Genomic DNA, 18,892 nt, shown 5'->3' on the forward strand with positions numbered 1-18,892 from the left:
CACTCAGCCAGCCTTCCTGTGGTTCTGGATGATGTCCGTTCTGTCTTTTAGTTGTATTTTTGAAGTGGTTGTGCGAGGCAGCAATCTCCAGTGTTTACCTATGCTGCTATCTTGGTTTCCAGTAAAAGTCTTATTGTTTGATAGGTCAAGTCCCTTCTAATCATCAAAATGGGCTTAGATAATCTTCACAATAATAATTTTAGTATCATCTTGTTGAGTTCCATGAAAAATATTGTTGGAATTTAGTTGGAAATAACACTGGATTTATAGGCTTAATTTGGGGAGAATTGCTGCCATTATAATATTATCTTCCCATCTATGAACATGTTTTATCTTTCCACTGAACATGGTGTAAGGGTCCTTTTCATTTTTTTAAAGAGAGTCTTGGAATATTTTTCACAAGTGTTATTATCAGCTTGTTTTAGCCTTTTTTCTAGGTATTTTAAAGACTGATTCTATTCTGAATTGGATTTTTTTAACGTTAACATTAAACATTTTTTTGCTAATGTGAAGGGTTGCTGTTGATTCTTCTCCACCTGCTGCCAATACCAATCTTTTAGTGATCTCACTGGGCTCTGATATTAATTCAAGTACCATAATGGTAGATTCTCTTGGATTAAATTACCTTAATATTATTAAACACACAAAAACCCTAATGATATATTTTCTCTTCTGTAGAAAAGAGACAGCAGGAGCCTTATTGGCTAGTTTTGTGTTTCTGAGAAAGTGATGTTGAGAAAATTATTTTTGAGTGAATTGAAGGTAGTGTTATGTTTTCTAGTTCATTTTCTTGGGGCTTAGTGCTTAAACCCAGGTGTGAAGAATGTTAGTGGAGTTGCCCATTTGAGGGTCAATGAGAAAAAACAGTCCAGGAAATAGAGGAAATGGTACAGTGTTACCTTTCTCTTCTTTACAGTTGATGACAAATAACCAGCTATTATATTTAAGTTTTATCTTTCTGGCAAGAAAAAGACTTCTTAGACATGGTTACTGCTTTATATGAAAAAATAAGTTGCTTTTAGGAGGGTGTTACCAGTTTGAGGAGATGAGCACAGTTGATATAGAGGTGGAGATAAAAGAAGATATTTTGAAGGAAAAACATTTTTCTTGTCCTCCCCCTCTCCCCCAATGAATGTTAGGAACATAAAATATTGTACAACATAAATTCTTTGAGATATAAAGAAAGTACTGAAGGCAGATTGTTTTGATTTTATGCCATAATGTGCCCTCCCTTAACTTTCAGCATTAGGCTGTCTTAGAACTCAATCATTAAAACTGAGTTAACACATTTCGTACCGCTCAGGAGTTTTCTCGTGTTTCGCGCGCCATCTGTTAAGGACCACTCACGAGTGTTCTCGTTTTTCACGCCCATGGAAAAAGGAGCGAATCTAGATACTTATGTAAATTTTGTTTGGTCCCTCTTCATAGAGGAAAATGTTTTACGCAGTACCATACGTTAAAAAAGTACTAGGAACTTTAATTGTTTAATTGTTTTTGTAAATAAAAATGTTATAATTATTGAAAAACAACACCTAAAGTGCATTATGATGATTTAAATAACGTGCAGTTTGCCCAAAAACGTGCGGTCCCTTGCGTATGTCTTAGAGATTTCTATGCGGTACGCCATGTGTTAATGTGGGAACATTTTAAGTTTAAAATACTAAGGTCTAAATGGAGTATTTAGTAAAGTAGACTAATCTATTCATTATTAACTTTTCAGTTCACACAAAAGATGTTGGACAACTTCTACAATTTCGCTTCGTCATTTGCTATCTCTCAGGCCCAGATGACACCAAGTCCATCAGAAATGTTCATTCCAGCAAATGTGGTTCTGAAATGGTATGGGGCATTTTCTTATCTCTAATATTAAGGATTTTGGTAACCATATATATTTTTGCCCATGAATGTATTTCTTCTTTGACATTTAAACATATTTTTTTGCTGTGGACATCATACATGAACATTTGCATACCATTACAAAGTATGTACTATAGAGTTCAGATTAGGAATGGTTCTTACCCTAAATATTCTTATATAGTATCCATTTTGAATTTATAAAGACAGGAAAATACAATTGGTTGTGTTTTAGAAACCACAATTAAGGAGTGTAATTTTTTAAATATTTTGAATTATAAGTACTATGTATGAGGCTTGAAATACCAAGCAAAACTTTTTATAAGTTTAGAAAGCCTTGACCTAAAGTAAATATGTACATATGAGGCATCAGGGTGGTTTATACTATATCCTGTACATGAATGATTAATAAATACATTTCTTCAACTTTGCCATGTTTTTTCTGTTTTGTGGGTATTTTTTTTTCACTTTGAATATTCCAGTAGTCGGGGAATGCCTAGGGAGAATTGACTGAGAAGTGGTAGCATAGTGTAGCATGGATAACACTGAAATGTATTAGGTTTGAGCTTTGTTATAATGCAGCTATATGATCTTGAACAAATTACTCTCATCTACTTATCTTTGAAATGAGGAAAGAAGAGTTAGATTTGATTTTTTTCCCCTCTTAGATCCCTTCTCACTCTCAGATTTACAGAAGATAAACAATAAAATTCATTATGAGTTGTGCTCTTTAATATAAGCCAATTATACGTAAATACGTTTTTTTAATTGATTTTAGAGAGAGAGGAAGGGAGAGGGAGAGGGGGAGGGAGGGAGAGAGAGAGAGAGAGAGAGAGAGAGAGAGAGAGAGAGAGAGAGAAAGAAACATTGATGAGAGAGCACCATTGATTAGCTGCCTCCTGCATGTCCCCTTCTGGGGATTGAGCCACGAACCCAGGCATGTGCCCTGACCAGTAATTGAACTGGCGACCTTTTGGGGCATGGGATAATGCTCAACTAACTGAACCACACCAGCCAAGGCTAAGCCATTTATACTTAAAATCACTATGGTTGCTATTGTTGTTTTTTTTTAAAAATATATTTTTATTGATTTCAGAGAGGAAGGGAGAGGGTGAGAGAGAAACATCAATGATGAGAGAGAATCATTGATCAGCTGGCTCCTGCATGCCCCCCAATTGGGGATGGAGCCCACAATCCGGGCATGTGCCCTTGACCGGAATCAAACCTGGGACCCTTCAGCCCACAGTCCGACGCTCTATCCACTGAGCCAAACCAGCTACAGCTGGTTACTATCGTTTTATAAAGTAATAGTTAAACTTTCAGGTTAACTTTTTGGTGTTTTATCTTAGCTTTCTAGAAATGACTTGAAAAATTGTTTGTTTTTTTAATATCATTTGGCAAATTATGAAAGATTCTATTTTAATTTCCTTGTAAATATGTCTTTTCTTTTGTAGGTATGAAAACTTTCAAAGACGACTAGCACAGAACCCTCTCTTTTGGAAAACATAATTTGAATAAAATAATTTTTAATGGATTCTGGAATTTGTCCTGTTTTGAATATAAATTACTCCATTTAAAAGCATGGAATCAAAAGGATCATGAAACCTAAGTTTAAAAACTGTTTAGTGACTATGAAGCTTAATTAAAATCTTTATAAAAAGTTAAAAACATTGAAAAATGAAAATATGTTCCTCATTAATGACTTTTCCCCCTTAAGTTTAAAATATTCAGAGACAAAACATTTTGTTTTGGCTGTGATTCATTTTTTTACTTAAAAATAAAGCATATTCACAACCATAGTGTGCCAGATGTCATTGCATTGATAATCTTTTTTTTTATTAAAAAAATTTTTTTATTGTTGAAAGTATTACATATTCTCCCCTCCTCCCCCCGCATGGACCCCTTCTAGCCTGCCCCCACCCCAGGCCTCACCACCCTATTGTCTGTGTCCATGGGTTATGCATATAGGCATACAAGTTCTTTGGTTGATCACTTCCAACCCACCCAACTTCCCCCACCTTCCCTCAGAGATTCCGCAGTCTGTTCCATGCTTCTGTGTCTCTGGATTTATTTTGTTCATCAGTTTATTTTGTTCATTAGATTCCACATATGAGTGAAATCATGTGATGCTTGTCTTTCTCTGACTGCCTTATTTTGCTTAGCATAATACTCTCCAGTTCCCTCCATGCTGTCTCAAAGGGTAAGAGAGTCTTCTTCCTTCCTTTCTTTCTTTCTTTCTTTCTTTCTTTCTTTCTTTCTTTCTTTCTTTCTTTCTTTCTTTCTTTCTTTCTTTCTTTCTTTCTTTCTTTCTAACAATTCTGATTTCTTCCACAAGAGGGCCCTCTTAGAGAAGCTTTTCCTTCATTAAGTTATTTCTGTACACCTTTCATGCCAGTTGAACTTTCTCAAAAAGAATTTCAGAGAAAAGATAATTCTTACTAATTCCCTCTCAGCATATATCCTACAAACTAATCTTTTCTGAGATGTTGGTGAGAGGTATTTTGTAAACTTTTTCTTTTTTCCCCTTATGTCTTACATAGATGAAACATTTCTATTGTGTATTAATTGTTAAGGGCTAGACCAGGGGTGGGCAACCTTTTTGACTCGAGGGCCACAATGGGTTCTTAAACTGGACCGGAGGGCCGGAACAAAAGCATGGATGGAGTGTTTGTGTGAACTAATAAAAATTCAAAGTAAACATCATTACATAAAAGGGTACGGTCTTTTTTTTTTTAGTTTTATTCATTTCAAATGGGCCGGATCCGGCCCGCGGGCCGTAGTTTGCCCACGGCTGCCTATACACTGAGCCAAACCGGTTAGGGCAAGAGTCTTCTTTCTTACTGCTGCATAGTATTCTATGGTACAAATGCACCACAGCTTTTTTATCCACCCATGAACTGATGGGCACTTGGCCTGTTTCCAGATCTTACCTATTGTAAATTGTGCTGCTAGAACATGGGGGTGCATACATTTTTTTTTATTGGTGTTTTGGGTTTCTTAGGATATATTCTTAGAAGTGGGATCACTGGGTCAAATGGCAGTTCCATATATAATTTTTTGAGGAAACTCCATGCAGTTTTCCATAATGGCTGCACCAATCTGCATTCCCACCAGCAGTGTACTAGGGTTCCCTTTTCTCCACATCCTCACCAGCACTTGTCATTTGTTGATTTGTTGATGGTAGCCATTCTGACAGGTGTGAGGTGATACCTCATTGTTTTAATTTGCATCTCTTTGATGATCAATGACTTTGAGCATTTCTGTATAATGCTCATCTGTATGTCCCCTATGGAGAAGTGTCTATTTAGGTCCTTTGTCCATTTTGTAATTGGATTTTGGTCTTCCTTTTGTTAAGTTGCATGAGTTCCTTATATATGTTGGATATTAACCCTTTATCAGATGTATCATTGCCAAATATGTTCTCCCATACAGTGGGCTCCCTTTTCATTTTATTGATGGTTTCTTTTGCTGTGTAGAAGCTTTTTGTTTTGATGTAGTCCCATTTGTTTATTTTCTCCTTAAAAGAGGAGAAAATGTCTATTTAGTTTCCTTTGCCCTAGGAGATGTATCTGTAAACATATTGCTACAAGACATGTCTGAGATTTTGCTGCCTATGGTTTCTTTTAGGATTTTTATGGTTTCCCGACTTACATTTAGATCTTTTATCTATTTTGAGTTTATTCTTGTGTATGATATAAGTTGGTGGTCTACTTTCATTTTTTTTGCATGTATCTGTCTAATTTTCCCAGCACCATTTATTGAAGAAACTGTCTTGATTCCATTGTATGCTTTTGCCTCCTTTGTCAAATATTACTTGAGTGTAATGGCTTGGGTCAATTTCTGGGGTCTGTGTTCTGTCCCATTGATCTTTATGCCTGCTCTTGTCTCAGTGCCAGGCTGTTTTGATTATGGTGGCTTTGTAGTATAACTTAATATCTGGTATCATGATTCCTCCAACTTTGTTCTTTTCTCTCAAGATTGTTGTGGCTCTTGGGGGGTCTTTTTTAAGTCCATATAAAATTTTGGAGTATTTGTTCTAGGTCTGTGAAATACGCTGTTGGTATTTTAATCGGGATTGCATTGAATCTGTAGATTGCCTTGGACAGTATGGACATTTTAATGATGTCAATTCAATCAATCCAGGAACACAGTATATTCTTCCACTTGTTTATTTCTTCCTCTATCTCTTTTGTCCTGTAGTTTTCTGAGTACAAGTCTTTTACCTCCTTGGTTAAATTTATTCCTAAGTATCTTAATTTTTTTGTTACATTGGTAAATGGGATTGTTTAGTTTCTCTTTTTGAGAATTAATTATTGGTATATTAAAAAACCATTGATTTTTTTGGGTGTTTATTTTGTATCCTGCTATGTTGCAAAAGTCATTTATTAAATGTAGTAGTTTTTTGGTGGAGTCTTTAGAGTTTTCTGTGTACAATATCATGTCATCTGCAAATAATGAGAGTTTTACTTCATCCTTTCCAATTTGTATGCCTTTTATTTCTTCTTCTTATCTGATTGCTGTGGCTAGGACTTCCAGTACTATGTTGAATAAGAATGGTGACAGTGGGCATCCCTGTCTTGTTCCAGTTCTTAGGGGAAATGGTTTTAGTTTTTGCCCATTGAATATGATGCTCATTGTAGGTTTGTCATATATGGCCTTTGTTATGTTGAGATATGCTCCCTCTATTCCCACTTTGCTGAGAGTTTTTATCAAAAATGGGTGTTGGATTTTGTTGAATGCTTTTTCTGCATCTATTGATATGGTCATGTGATTTTTGTCTTTTAATTTGTTTATGTGATATATCATGTTTATTGATTTGCAAATATTATACTAGCCTTACATCCCTGGAATAAATCCCATTTGGTCATGGTGTATGATCATTTTCATATATTGCTGGATGTGATTTGCTAATATTTTGTTGAGGATTTTAGCATTTATGTTCATCAGGGATATTGGCCTATTGGAATTCGGATAATGCTGGCCTCATACAAAGAGCTTGGAAGTGTTCCTTCCTCTTGGATTTTTGGGAATAGTTTGAGGAGTACAGGTGTTAGTTCTTTGAATGTTTGGTAAAACTTGCCTGTGAAGCCATCCCGACCAGGGCTTTTGTTTGCTGGGAATTTTGTGATTACTGCTTCTATTTCCTCAGTTGTTATTGGCCTATTTAGATTTTCTGATTCTTTCTCATTCAGTTTTGGGAGGTTGTATTTTTTTAGGAATTTTTCCATTTTGTCCACATTGTCCAGCTTATTGCCATATAGTTGTTCATAGTATTTTCTTAAAATCCTTTGTATTTCTGTGGTATCAGTTATTACTTCACTACTTTTGTTTTTGATTTTATTTATTTGGGTCCTCTGTTTCTTGATGAGTTTGGCTAAAAGTTCATCAATCTTGTTTATTTTTTTCAAAGAACCATCTCTTGGTTTCATTGATTTTTTTTTTTGTATTGACTTTTTAGTCTCTGTCATTTATTTCTGCTCTAATCTTTATTTCCTTCCTTCTACTTATTCTGGGCTTTTCTTGATGTTCTTGTTCTATTTTTAAAAAAATATATTTTTATTGATTTCAGAGAGGAAGGGAGAGGGAAAAAGAGAAACATCAGTGATGAGAGAGAATCAATGATTGGCTCCTCCTGCACACCCCCTACGGGGGATTGGGCTGCAACACAGGCATGTACCCTTGAGTGGAATCGAACCCAGGACCCTTCAGTCCTCAGGCCAACGCTCTATCCACTGAGCCAAGCTAGCTAGGGCTCGTTCTAATTCTTTAAGTTGGTGACTACACAGCTAGGAATCCATGGAGGCGGGACGGTCTGCAGACATGCAGCCCACTGACCTTTCCACTGCATTAGGCTTTGGGAACATGGTTTTTGTTCATATTGCTTAGTAATAATTTATTCTGTTTGTATGCCAGTATTTTGATTGAAGATGATCTTTTATAAAGTCAGGGAACTTATGTTTAATTGTTGATATTAATATCCATTTAAAGCATATATGTTATTCTATAATTTACACAGTGGGCACTTATCCCCTTTTATCATGACTATATATGAGCTACAGTATTCCTGCTACTTGGTATTGTATTTAAAATACGGTTTTGAGTGCACAAACTGTTTTGAATTTGAAGTCAAATGACTAAAAAAAAGTCAACTCCCTCCTCAATCCTCCAGCACTCCTTTTCCTCGGAGGGGGAGCCCAGGAAAAACCCAAACTGGGAAACAAATTCCAGCTCAAATTTAAACCCTCAAACAGATCCGGAGATTCAAATGTCCATCACTAGGGCAAAAGGTAGTCCCTGAGTTGTATAAGGTGATTACAAAAAGAACCAAGTTTCTTTGCTGCCCAGGGTAAGAGGGGAAGGAAACAACGTTAAAAATTCATTCCCAACCTCGCTATCTGGAGCTACTGAAATCACTGGGACAACCTGGGGGCTCATTTTAGGGGGCGGGGCCAAGACCCTAGCAATGGAGCGACCCTTTGTTGCATCCTAGCAACGGGCCCCTCCCTCCCCTAGGTTGGCCCTGTCCCTCCTCGGCTGAGGCTCTTGCCTCTCTGTGGTGCGGAGTGCTAGCAAGGCTTTGCACGCGCTCGTTCTGGTGCTTTTCAGCTCTGGTTTTCCTGCGGTGGAAGCCGCTCAAGGGAGAGCCAGGGCAGGGGGAGGGACATTTAAGAGAGAAAATTTTCTGTTGCATCCTAGCAACGGGCCCCTCCCTCCCCTAGGTTGGCCCTGTCCCTCCTCGGTCGGCTGAGGCTCTTGCCTCTCTGTGGTGCGGAGTGCTAGCAAGGCTTTGCACGCGCTCGTTCTGGTGCTTTTCAGCTCTGGTTTTCCTGCGGTGGAAGCCGCTCAAGGGAGAGCCAGGGCAGGGGGAGGGACATTTAAGAGAGAAAATTTTCAATATTTGGTAATTTGTATATTTAAGGATTATCCAAAGGTCTGGGAAGAGAAGACTGGCGGGTGGGAAAATCACTTTTGTATAAGTTCCAGAAGGAAAACAAAAGACCGGTTGAGGACCCAGCAAGAGCCGACTGAGGAGTGGAGATGCTGGACACCATCTTCCCTTGCCTGCAGGGTGTGGGCAAGAATGTGTTGCCCACACTGCCCTTGCTGAGCCAGGAGGGTAAGCGACTTGAGGTGGGGGCCCTGGGGCTAAACCTTTATCTGCTTGTTGGGGACCAAGTGGAAGACCTCCTTCTCTATCCCCTAAAGTGGCCATGTCACCTTGGCAACCACCTTGGCATATCAGGCTCAGGCTGGATGCCCAAAAACAATTGTATTGACTGCCTTAGTAAGGGACAGGGGCCAGTTAAGGCTTTTGATTGAATAAGACAATGTCTATACAGCACTTAGCTCCAGGACTAGGGCAAAGTAAATGCTCAATAAATGTTAGCTTATAACAACCACCCCACACCCGCTCCTCAAAGTTCATGCAAAAATACAGCTACTTTTTTTGTTGCCCTTGGTATCTTGGGGTTGTATTAAGGAAGTGAGGTGATCATAAGAAGAGCTGGGTGTTAGCAAGAGGACCCAGCAGCTTTTCATAGAAAACGTACTAGGCTTGGTTGAAAGCATAGTTTCTCAGAAGAGTCACCCCAAAGCGACACTGAGATCATTCTGTAAGAAATAGGAGCCCTTGGGAAGAAAGGTGCTCCAGCAATGGAATTTGGGGTTACTATCAGTTCATTGTAACTTAGTGATGTTGGCTAGGCTTGAACCAAATCATTTGAGGAGACAAGTAGATGAGTAGATGCGTCTTCTTACTCTTTCCTCTGCTTCACTCCTATTTTTCCCTGTTAAAATAATTCTAAAAGAAGCATTAAATACTATGGTTTCAAAAATATTTGCCATATTTATAAATTTATAGATAATTTATTCACTCAACTAATTGTTTATTTTAAAAAATATATATATTTGTGTTGATTTCAGAGAGGAAGGGAAAGGGAGAGATAGAAACATCAATGATGAGAACCATTGATGGGCTGCCTCCTACACGCCCCCTGCTGGGGATTGAGCCCTTCAGTTCACAGACTGATGTTTTATCCACTGAGCCAAACCAGCTAGGGCAGCGGTTCTCAACCTGTGGGTTGCGACCCCTTTGGGGGTCGAACGACCCTTTCACAGGGGTCACCTAAGACCATCGGAAAACACATATATAATTACATATTGTTTTTGTGATTAATCACTATGCTTTAATTATGTTCCATTTGTAACAATGAAAATACATCCTGCATATCAGATATTTACATTACGATTCATAACAGTAGCAAAATTACATTTATGAAGTAGCAACGAAAATAATTTTATGGTTGGGGTCACCACAACATGAGGAACTGTATTAAAAGGCCGTGGCATTAGGAAGGTTGAGAACCACTGAGCTAGGGCCATTCAGGTAATTTTTAGAACATACTATGTGCTGGGTACTAGAGAACTGCTGGTGAACAGAAACCTTGGAATTCATAATCTACTGGAGAAAGATGCATGTTAATCAAATATTCACAGAAAAATATAAATTTATACTTAGCAAGTGGTAACCAGTGTCAGAGATGACAGGAGTCAGAGAGGTGAAAATTAAACATGCCCATTGAGTTTGTTGACAAGGAGGCCATTTGTGACTTCAGCAAGAGCTTTATTGGTTGAATGACAGAAGCAAAAGTCAAATGACTACTTATTAACTTTCACAAATGCCCCGCCCCAATTTCAGCAAAACACATAAATTAACGTTTCATCATTGTATGTATGAAGTCCTGCTGCTTCTGTATGTTTCACCGGTTTAATGTTATGCAGTTATAGTACTTAGAAGGACAGAGGTGAGCTGGTGAAAATATTGGTGACTACACAGCTAGGAATCCATGCAGCCCACTGACCTTTCCACTGCATTAGGCTCTGCGAACATGGTTTTTGTTCAAATTGCTCAGTAATAATTTATTCTGTTCGTATGCCAGTATTTTAATTGAAGATGATCTTTTATAAAGTCAAGGAACTTATTTTTAATTGTTGATATTAATATCCATTTAAAGCATACTAGTATATGTTATTCTGTAATTTACACAGTGGGCACTTATTCTTTTTTATTATGACCATACTAGAGGCCCGGTGCATGGATTCATACACATTGAAAGGAAATTAATTAGAAGGTGGCCAGTGGGGCGGGATTGGGCAAGATGGGACGGACACACCCTGGAGCCAACCTCCCCCAGTCCCCACCCTGGCCAGCCACACCTGGAGCAGCACTGGGATTTGAAAGGCATCTGTGGAGTGAGCAGGGGTCCCTCTGGCAGGTGGGATCCCTTGGCCTGGTCTGTGGGGATCGGGCTGAAACCGGCAGTCCGACATCCCCCGAGGGGTCCTGGAGTGCAAGAGGGCACTCTGCAAAGTTGCTATCACTCGGCAGCTCCTGCATTGAGTGTCTGCCCCTTGGTGGTCAGTGCGCGTCATACCTACCGGCCAGTCAGCTGGTCGCTTAGCCTTTTATATATATAGATATGAGATACAGTATTTCTGCTACTTGGTACTGTATTTAAAATATGGTTTTGAGTGCACAAACTGTTTAGAATTTGAAGTCAAATGAAGGTTGAACTGAATATAGGGATTATTTCTTTATAATAGTGATTTTTGGTATTTTGGTGTTAAAATAACAACAGCTTTCCTTAAAATAACAAAGTAGCATATTATTTAATTTGCTTTTTAGACTGGATTAAAATTATTTTTGTTCTGATATTTGGGATATCAGAGAACTCAAAGTTAGAACTCACAATCTGTAAAATTTCCAAATCTATTCCAATTGAATTGCAGGGGCCAAGAACTATCTAAAGAGGATGATTTGCATGTTTTCCTTTTTCTTCAATGAGAAATAGTAAATTTCAGTTTAGAATAATAAACTCTGCTCTTATATAAGCTTGCCCATTGGATTTTATAGAGCAGCGGTTCTCAACCTGTGGATCGCGACCCCTTTGGGGGTCGAACGACCCTTTCACAGGGGTCGCCTAAAGACCATCGGAAAACACATATATAATTACATATTGTTTTTGTGATTAATCACTATGCTTTAATTATGTTCCATTTGTAACAATGAAAATACATCCTGCATATCAGATATTTACATTATGATTCATAACAGTAGCAAAATTACAGTTATGAAGTAGCAACGAAAATAATTTTATGGTTGGGGGTCACCACAGCATGAGGAACTGTATTAAAGGGTCGAGGCATTAGGAAAGTTGAGAACCACTGTTATAGAGTAAAGCAACAAGGGTGGACTGAAATATCAGTCAAGTCTTTTCACTAGGGTTTGGTTGCAGGCGATAGAGTTTCTCCTGAGCCTAATCAAATCATTTCCCTTTGGTGTAGATTGTTTTCCTGAAATTTGAGCTGCATATCAGGAGTCTAGGTGAAAGACTTAACAGTTTTGACCTAATAACTTTAAAAAAACATTTTTATTGATTTCAGAGAGGAAGGGAGAAGGAGAGAGAGAGATAGAAACATCAATGATGAGAGAGAATCATCCATCAGCTGTCTCTTGCACGCTCCACCCTGGGGATCAAGCTGGCAACTGGGCTTGTGCCCTGACTGGGAATCAAAAGGTGACCTCCTGATTCATAGGTTGATGCCCAACCACTGATTCATGCTGGCCGGGCTTGACCTAATAACTTTGAAAGGCCTCCATGAGACTGGATACGGAGATTCTGTATTATTAATGAATTGATGTTTTCGGTCATGATATTTTTAATTTAGTGTACAGTTGGGACTGGGTGAAAGACCTTAGTTCTTAGAAGCTGGCAGTAGACTTCTTTTGTCTATGGGTGTGGGGAGGAGTGGGGAAAACAATAGTATGGGAAGAATAAAGGAAATACCTAATTATAGTATACTGTGTATCCATGATGCAGATCGAAGGCGGCATCTTGACATATTGGGATGACACCCTTGGCTTTATTCCTGTGTTACAGAATGGTATAAGAATGAATGTTCACATGAATCAGATGGCACAGGTCGACACTCAATTGTTTGTTGAATGGCTCAATAAGAAAAGGGTAGATTGTACTTGGTTAATTTTATCACATCAATAGAAATATGTGACAGAGTTCCCTTCATTCTGGAAAGATTTTCTTTAAAACTTCATTATACTTATTATATTTCTAATTACATTTTTGGAACTTTAAAGGGTTAGTTACCTGGAAAATTAATTTTGGGAAATAACCTTGTTTTCTGTTAATTTGAAATTAATTGGGAATCATGGTTATTTGATCTGCATTTAATATTTACATTTTTATTTATTAGCACTAAGGTACTACCACATGGGTACTTAAATAAATTATTTTTGGTTTCTTTTGAATTACAGATGTCTCTACTATTTGGGAGCATGTATCGGAATTTGTGGAACGGCAGCTATCCCTACACAAGGTAGGAGTCCAAAGAATCTTTCCACCTTAGTCCCATGTAATTTTGCTGGGAGCAGGATAGCAGACTTTATAGACACCTGGTTTAACTTTTGGTCTTGTGATTTTATGATGCTCACACTTGGGACTTGTGAATATTTGAAAGTTCTGCTCTTCTAGGATACACAGTATATCATTAATCAGCCTGTGTGTGTGGAGAGCAACTAAATGAATTCTGCTTATCTGTGATCTGATAGTTCCTGGCTTAGATCTAGAAGGATATAATAATGCTTCGTGTCTTTCCTCCTCGTAGGGATTGGATTTTAATTGCAATATAAGAAGACAAGGACTGAACTCAACTTGCTAAAAATGAGAAACTTTTCTCAGGGCTGGACTAATTCTTTCTGACAGATATTTGGGGAGTTTGGAGGGAGCTTTGAGGTTGTGGAACTTTTATACCCTATGTGACAGCCCTTGGGCTGAATTCATCCTTCAACCTAATTTTGTTTGGTCTAATAATTTGAATTAGTCATCGCCACTTAAAATTTGGAGAGTGTATATAAAATTTTGGATTTTTTTTTCTCAAAAAATCAGATTTAACAATACCAGTTTTTCATTTGTGTGTGTGACAGTTGGCTGGAGCTGGCTATGGGCTTTCCCCTTTCGATGGGGCATGCTCTGTCTGTCCACCACATTCTCTGACTGCATAACTTCACTCACTCACTTGCATCTTTTCTTGGCCCCTGAGTTTGTAAACCTCGATGTATGATATTTCCAGAGAGACAGAGTCCTAGTTTAAGAACCAGAGGTTGCCACACTGTACCATATGCCTTGGGCACTGGGTTGTCTGATTTTAAGGACAGGATATAATATTTCAAAGAAGGAACAGGAAAGCAGAAATTCTCAGGATCCCTTAAATTTCTCCTTCCAATGACAAATGATTAAAATTTAAAATGTCCCACAGTTTAGGACAAGAATAATCTTAGATATACTCGTAGATTAAGAGCAGTTGTAGCACATGCACGTTTTCTTAGTCCTCACAGCCTCTGAATGATAAGGAGATGAGGGATCTGATGTCAGAAAGGCATCATGGGTTGATATATTACATTTTATACTAAACTTATTTAAAGACATAGAGTCATAAAATGCTGTAGCTGTAAAGGATTGTAGGATCATTGAATTTTTAAGGGCTAAGGTTAAGTCTATTCATTTTTTAAAATAACAATACTATAGATTATATTTCTTCACTCCTTCAGTAAATTGTTGCTGTTTTTTCCTTTTTTTCCTTTCAGGGGGTTCAGATTCCAGGACTTGGAACTTTCACTTTCATGAGACAAAAATTTGATGTGGGAAACAAGTTTATTCTGTTTGAGAGGCCCGTATTTATCATGGCGAAGAAGTTAGTACAGCTCCATGGACTAAAACAAAACAAAGTATATACTCCTGGTAAATATATTTAATATTTAAGATTTTTCCAGAGGGTGACTAACCTGGGGATGAAAATGAAAGGGCAAAAATGTGGTCAGTTGGGGTTCACTTTTCACATGGTCCTTTTGGCCGAGGGGAGGGGCTAAAGTAGAAACATAATTTCCAGTCTTCCTGCAGGCCCTTATATTTTTTTATTTTTTATTTTTTTTATTAATCCTCACCGAGGATATTTTTCCATTGATTTTTATGGAGAGTGGAAGGCAGGGCAAGAGACAGAGAGAGAGAAACATCAATGTGAGGGAGACACATCAATTGGTTGCCTCCTGCACGTGCCCCAGACCAAGGCTGGATGGAGCCTGCAACTGAGGTACATGCCCTTGACTGGAATTGAACCCGGGACCTTTCAGTCCGTGGGCCAACACTCTAGCCACTGAGCCAAATTGGCTGGGGCCTACAGGCCCTTTTAAACCTCAAGTAGCTTAAGAGGCAGGCTTGAGAAGACCTGATGTGACATCAAAGCAAATCTTTATAAAAGCCACATTTGTGCTGTACAGACTATTCATATTTCAGACCCTAAGAAATTCTAGGTGGTTTTAAAGTAGAGAAAGTTAGGTAGGGTCTCAGTTTGGGAAAATTACAGTCAGTATAGGTTGTGAAAAAGATGAGTAATTGTGTCTATCATATACATAATCAAAATTATTAAAATTTAAAAGTTAGAAGGATATTAATTTTATAAAGAGTTAATATAGTGGGCTCTCTCTGGAGTATGCCGGCGCTTCTCTTCTCTCTCAGATGTGCGTCTTTACTTTTCTCTCCTAAACTCTAAGGGTCCCTGCAAGACTTGCAACCAGGGGAGCAATGGGCAGCGGCACCTTGTCCCAGGCTAACCCCCTGAACCTGTCTTTAAGGCCCCCTTTTCTCTGACTTCTCAGTAAGCCAACAGTAGTCGCTCCTGGGCTCACTTCTCTCACTGTGACCTTCACTTCCCAGTGAGCCTACAAACAGTAGCCCCGCCTTGGCTCACTTCTTTAACTTGTCTAGAGAGTCAGAGCAGAGCACCACCTAGGCCCTCTCCTGTTGCTTCTTCTACCCTAAGCCCTTTGTTTCACTGTCCCCAGCTTTATTAAACATACTCTCAACATCACCTGGAAAAAAAAGAGTTAATGAATACCTTGTATACTTCTCACACCCTAAAGTCTCCCTCCCTCACTCCTTCCCTCCCTCCCTCCCTCCCTTCCTTCCTTCCTTCCTTCCTTCCTTCCTTCCTTCCTTCCTTCCTTCCTTCCTTCCTTCCTTCCTTCCTTCCTTCCTTCCTTCTTTCCCTTCTCTCTTCCTTCCATTCTCTCTTCCTTCTGCTAATATTTACTGAGTGCCAACTATGTGTCAGGCCTGGTTCCAGGTGCTTGAGATTAGTGGTAAACAAGACAGACATGATGCCTGTCCCAGAATGCTTGCTTACATGCCAGCTTCAGGGGATGGGCTTTGTGACACTGGCCCTGGTCACTTAGAGACCTTTGGGGGTCTCTCCCTGATTTCTGGCTCTATTTCTTTTGACCTTTCTTATGATCCCCTCTGCATCAGATTCATATACAGATGAAGAGAGACAGTCTACCTGCAGCGTCAGCAGGTGAAACACTGAAACTTAACTTTATGTTAAGTTTCCTGAAAAATTTCAGAGTAACTTTCCACCAAAAAATTATATATTGAAAAAATACAAACTATACTTAGAATTCATTATGCACATATTCAGTATGATGTTTGACAGACTTTTCAGCCATTTTTACCTGCAGTTTTATGACAGAAGAAATATCCTAATTCATCAGAAGCCTACAAAATTAAAATAAAAATAAAGTCTCCCCCCCCCCCCCCCCCCCCCCCCCCCCCCCCCCCCCCCCCCCCCCCCCCCCCCCCCCCCCCCCCGCCCCAAACACTGTGTTTTAGAATTGGAGTTTATTTTCTGTCTTATCTTGTAATGCAGTCCACAAAAGTAGTTTAGGTCTGTAATTATTTTCACAAGGTTGAGGAAATTTCAGAATTAAATATATATGACTGAATTAGTTCACAAGATCAATTCTGTCCACAGTTTATCTTTTGGGTTATGATTCTTCATCATTAATTAGCTGGGTTTCTAATAAAACATTATTGATTCTTAAGGATGATTAATACATAGTCAATGCTTTGAGTAACTCAGAATCTAGCATTGGAGATGGATATATAAGCAGATGATGCAAAATAGTTACTAGTAAGTGCTACAAAAGCAGTGTTGATCAGAACTGGATCTGATGCTAGGATTGGCTAACTCTGCTTGGGAAGGTTTAGGAAGATGACATGTGAGGGAGGTCTTAAAGGATGACAGGACTTTACTGATAGAGAAGCTGTGGAAGATATTTCAGGAACAGTATGGACAATTCAAGAATAAGGGGAAAAGTGAATCCTGTTAAGGGTGCCTGTGTGACCAGGGCAAATGATTGTGGAGGCAAGTGGAGGGAGGTAAAACAAAAGTGGTTGCTAGGGTTCAAATTGTGAGGGGCCTTAAATGGTGTGATAAGGACTTTGGAAATTCATCCTGTAGGCACCGAGTAGCCATTGAAAGTGTTTGAGCAGGGGATTTTCTGTACTGGCCCAGTTGTTAGTTTAAGAAGATGGATCTTTTAATTAATAGTTCGGTAAAATATGGTAAAAGCCTGAGTGAAGGCAGTGGCAGTCAAGGGGAAGATGAGGGAATCTATTCACGAGACATTTCAGGTATAGAACTGATGGGATTTGGTTACAGATTGGAGTATTGGGTAGTAAGAGAAAGGAAGGTATTTAAGATGACTCAGATTTCTTGGAGAATAGATTAATATTCATGCCATTAACTGCCATAGGGAGTGAAGGAGAAAAGGCAGATCGTGGTGGCAAGTATAATACTGAGTTTGCTTTTGGACATGTTGAAATTGAGATTTTTGTAGGGATATTTAGGTAGAAATGATTCCAGAGTTCAGGAGAAGGGTGGAGACTAGAGATCAACATTTGGATAAGTTTACCCAGGAGAGAATATAAAGAAGAGGAGATAGCAAAGGACAAAATCCTGTAAAGTAGACAAACCCCCATCTTATAAGAAATAGAAGAGGAAAAAAGCCCGCAAAGGAGACCCAGAAAGAGGAAACTGGAGAATCAAGAATGGCACCATGGATACTAGAAAAGAGAGGGCTTGGTTAACAGACATTAAAGAGAGGTCATGACAATAAGATCTGCAGTGTATCCATTAGCTTGTTCATCATGAGATGATAGTGCCCTTACTGAGACAAGTCCACCAGAGGACTGATTGCAGAGAGGCACTGGGTAAATGGGAGGGGGGAATCTAGAGGCAGGCAATATAGCTTTCTCTTTTAAGATATTTATTTTTATTTTTATTTTTTTTTAAATATATATTTTATTGATTTTTTTACAGAGAGGAAGGGAGAGGGATAGAGAGTTAGAAACATCGATGAGAGAGAAACATCGACCAGCTGCCTCCTGCACACCTCCTACTGGGGATGTGCCCGCAACCAAGGTACATGCCCTTGACCGGAATCGAACCTGGGACCTTTCAGTCCGCAGGCCGACGCTCTATCCACTGAGCCAAACTGGTTTGGCAAGATATTTATTTTTAAAAATGAAATGGCGGGAGATGGTGTAGAATTACCATTACATTGTGCAGGAGACAGTGGGCTAATATAGGGAAACTTTTAAAAACTAATATATTTTTATTGATTTCAGAGAGGAAGGGAAAGGGAGAGAAAGATAGAAACATCAATGATGAGCGTGAAACATCAATGGGCTGCCTCCTGCATGCTCCCTACTGGGAATTGAGCCCACAACCTGGGCATGTGCCCTGACTGGGAATCGAATCATGACCTCCTGGTTCATAGGTTGACGCTCAACCACTGAGCCACGCTGGCTGGGCTAGGGAAGCTTGTTAATCATTATCTAGCAGTATGGGGATAATGCTTGCTGAATGATTGTTTAGAATGTCGTCATCTTTTTAAAACATGTTTTTCTAATTGATTTTAGAGAGAGGGGAAGGGAGAGGAGAGAGAGAAACATGGTTGTGAGAGAGAAACATTGATCGGCTGCCTCCTATGCATGTACTCCAACCAAGTATTGAGCCCAAAACCTGGACAAGTGCCCTGACCAAGAATTGAACTGGTCAGTGACCTTTCGGTACACAGGACAACACTCAACCAACTGAGCCACACTGGCCAGAGCTAATGTCATCT

At 39.0% G+C, this 18,892-nt stretch overlaps 2 protein-coding genes across 3 annotated transcripts in view; both read left to right on the forward strand.

Moving 5' to 3' along the window:
- The window catches only part of LOC102261814 (chromosome unknown open reading frame, human C11orf73), a 31,377-nt gene extending 27,988 nt beyond the window's left edge, over nt 1-3,389 (forward strand). Inside the window, exons 4-5 of one of the 2 annotated variants that reach the window (XM_005875626.2) lie at nt 1,721-1,839; nt 3,309-3,389. In XM_005875626.2, the coding sequence (XP_005875688.1) occupies nt 1,721-1,839; nt 3,309-3,363 (174 nt within the window). In that variant the 3' untranslated portion in view covers nt 3,364-3,389. The remainder of the gene's footprint in view (nt 1-1,720; nt 1,840-3,308) is intronic. The other variant, XM_014547180.1, reaches the window with a different exon arrangement.
- Nucleotides 3,390-4,030: 641 nt separating this feature from the next.
- The window catches only part of CCDC81 (coiled-coil domain containing 81), a 42,449-nt gene continuing 27,587 nt past the window's right edge, over nt 4,031-18,892 (forward strand). The window contains exons 1-4 of the mRNA XM_005875627.2: nt 4,031-4,054; nt 8,774-8,971; nt 13,187-13,248; nt 14,516-14,669. Coding sequence (XP_005875689.1) covers nt 8,893-8,971; nt 13,187-13,248; nt 14,516-14,669 — 295 coding nt within the window. The 5' untranslated portion in view covers nt 4,031-4,054; nt 8,774-8,892. The remainder of the gene's footprint in view (nt 4,055-8,773; nt 8,972-13,186; nt 13,249-14,515; nt 14,670-18,892) is intronic.

Source organism: Myotis brandtii, unplaced genomic scaffold, assembly GCF_000412655.1.
Source record: "Myotis brandtii unplaced genomic scaffold, ASM41265v1 scaffold468, whole genome shotgun sequence".
NCBI classification, from domain to species: Eukaryota; Metazoa; Chordata; class Mammalia; order Chiroptera; family Vespertilionidae; genus Myotis; species Myotis brandtii.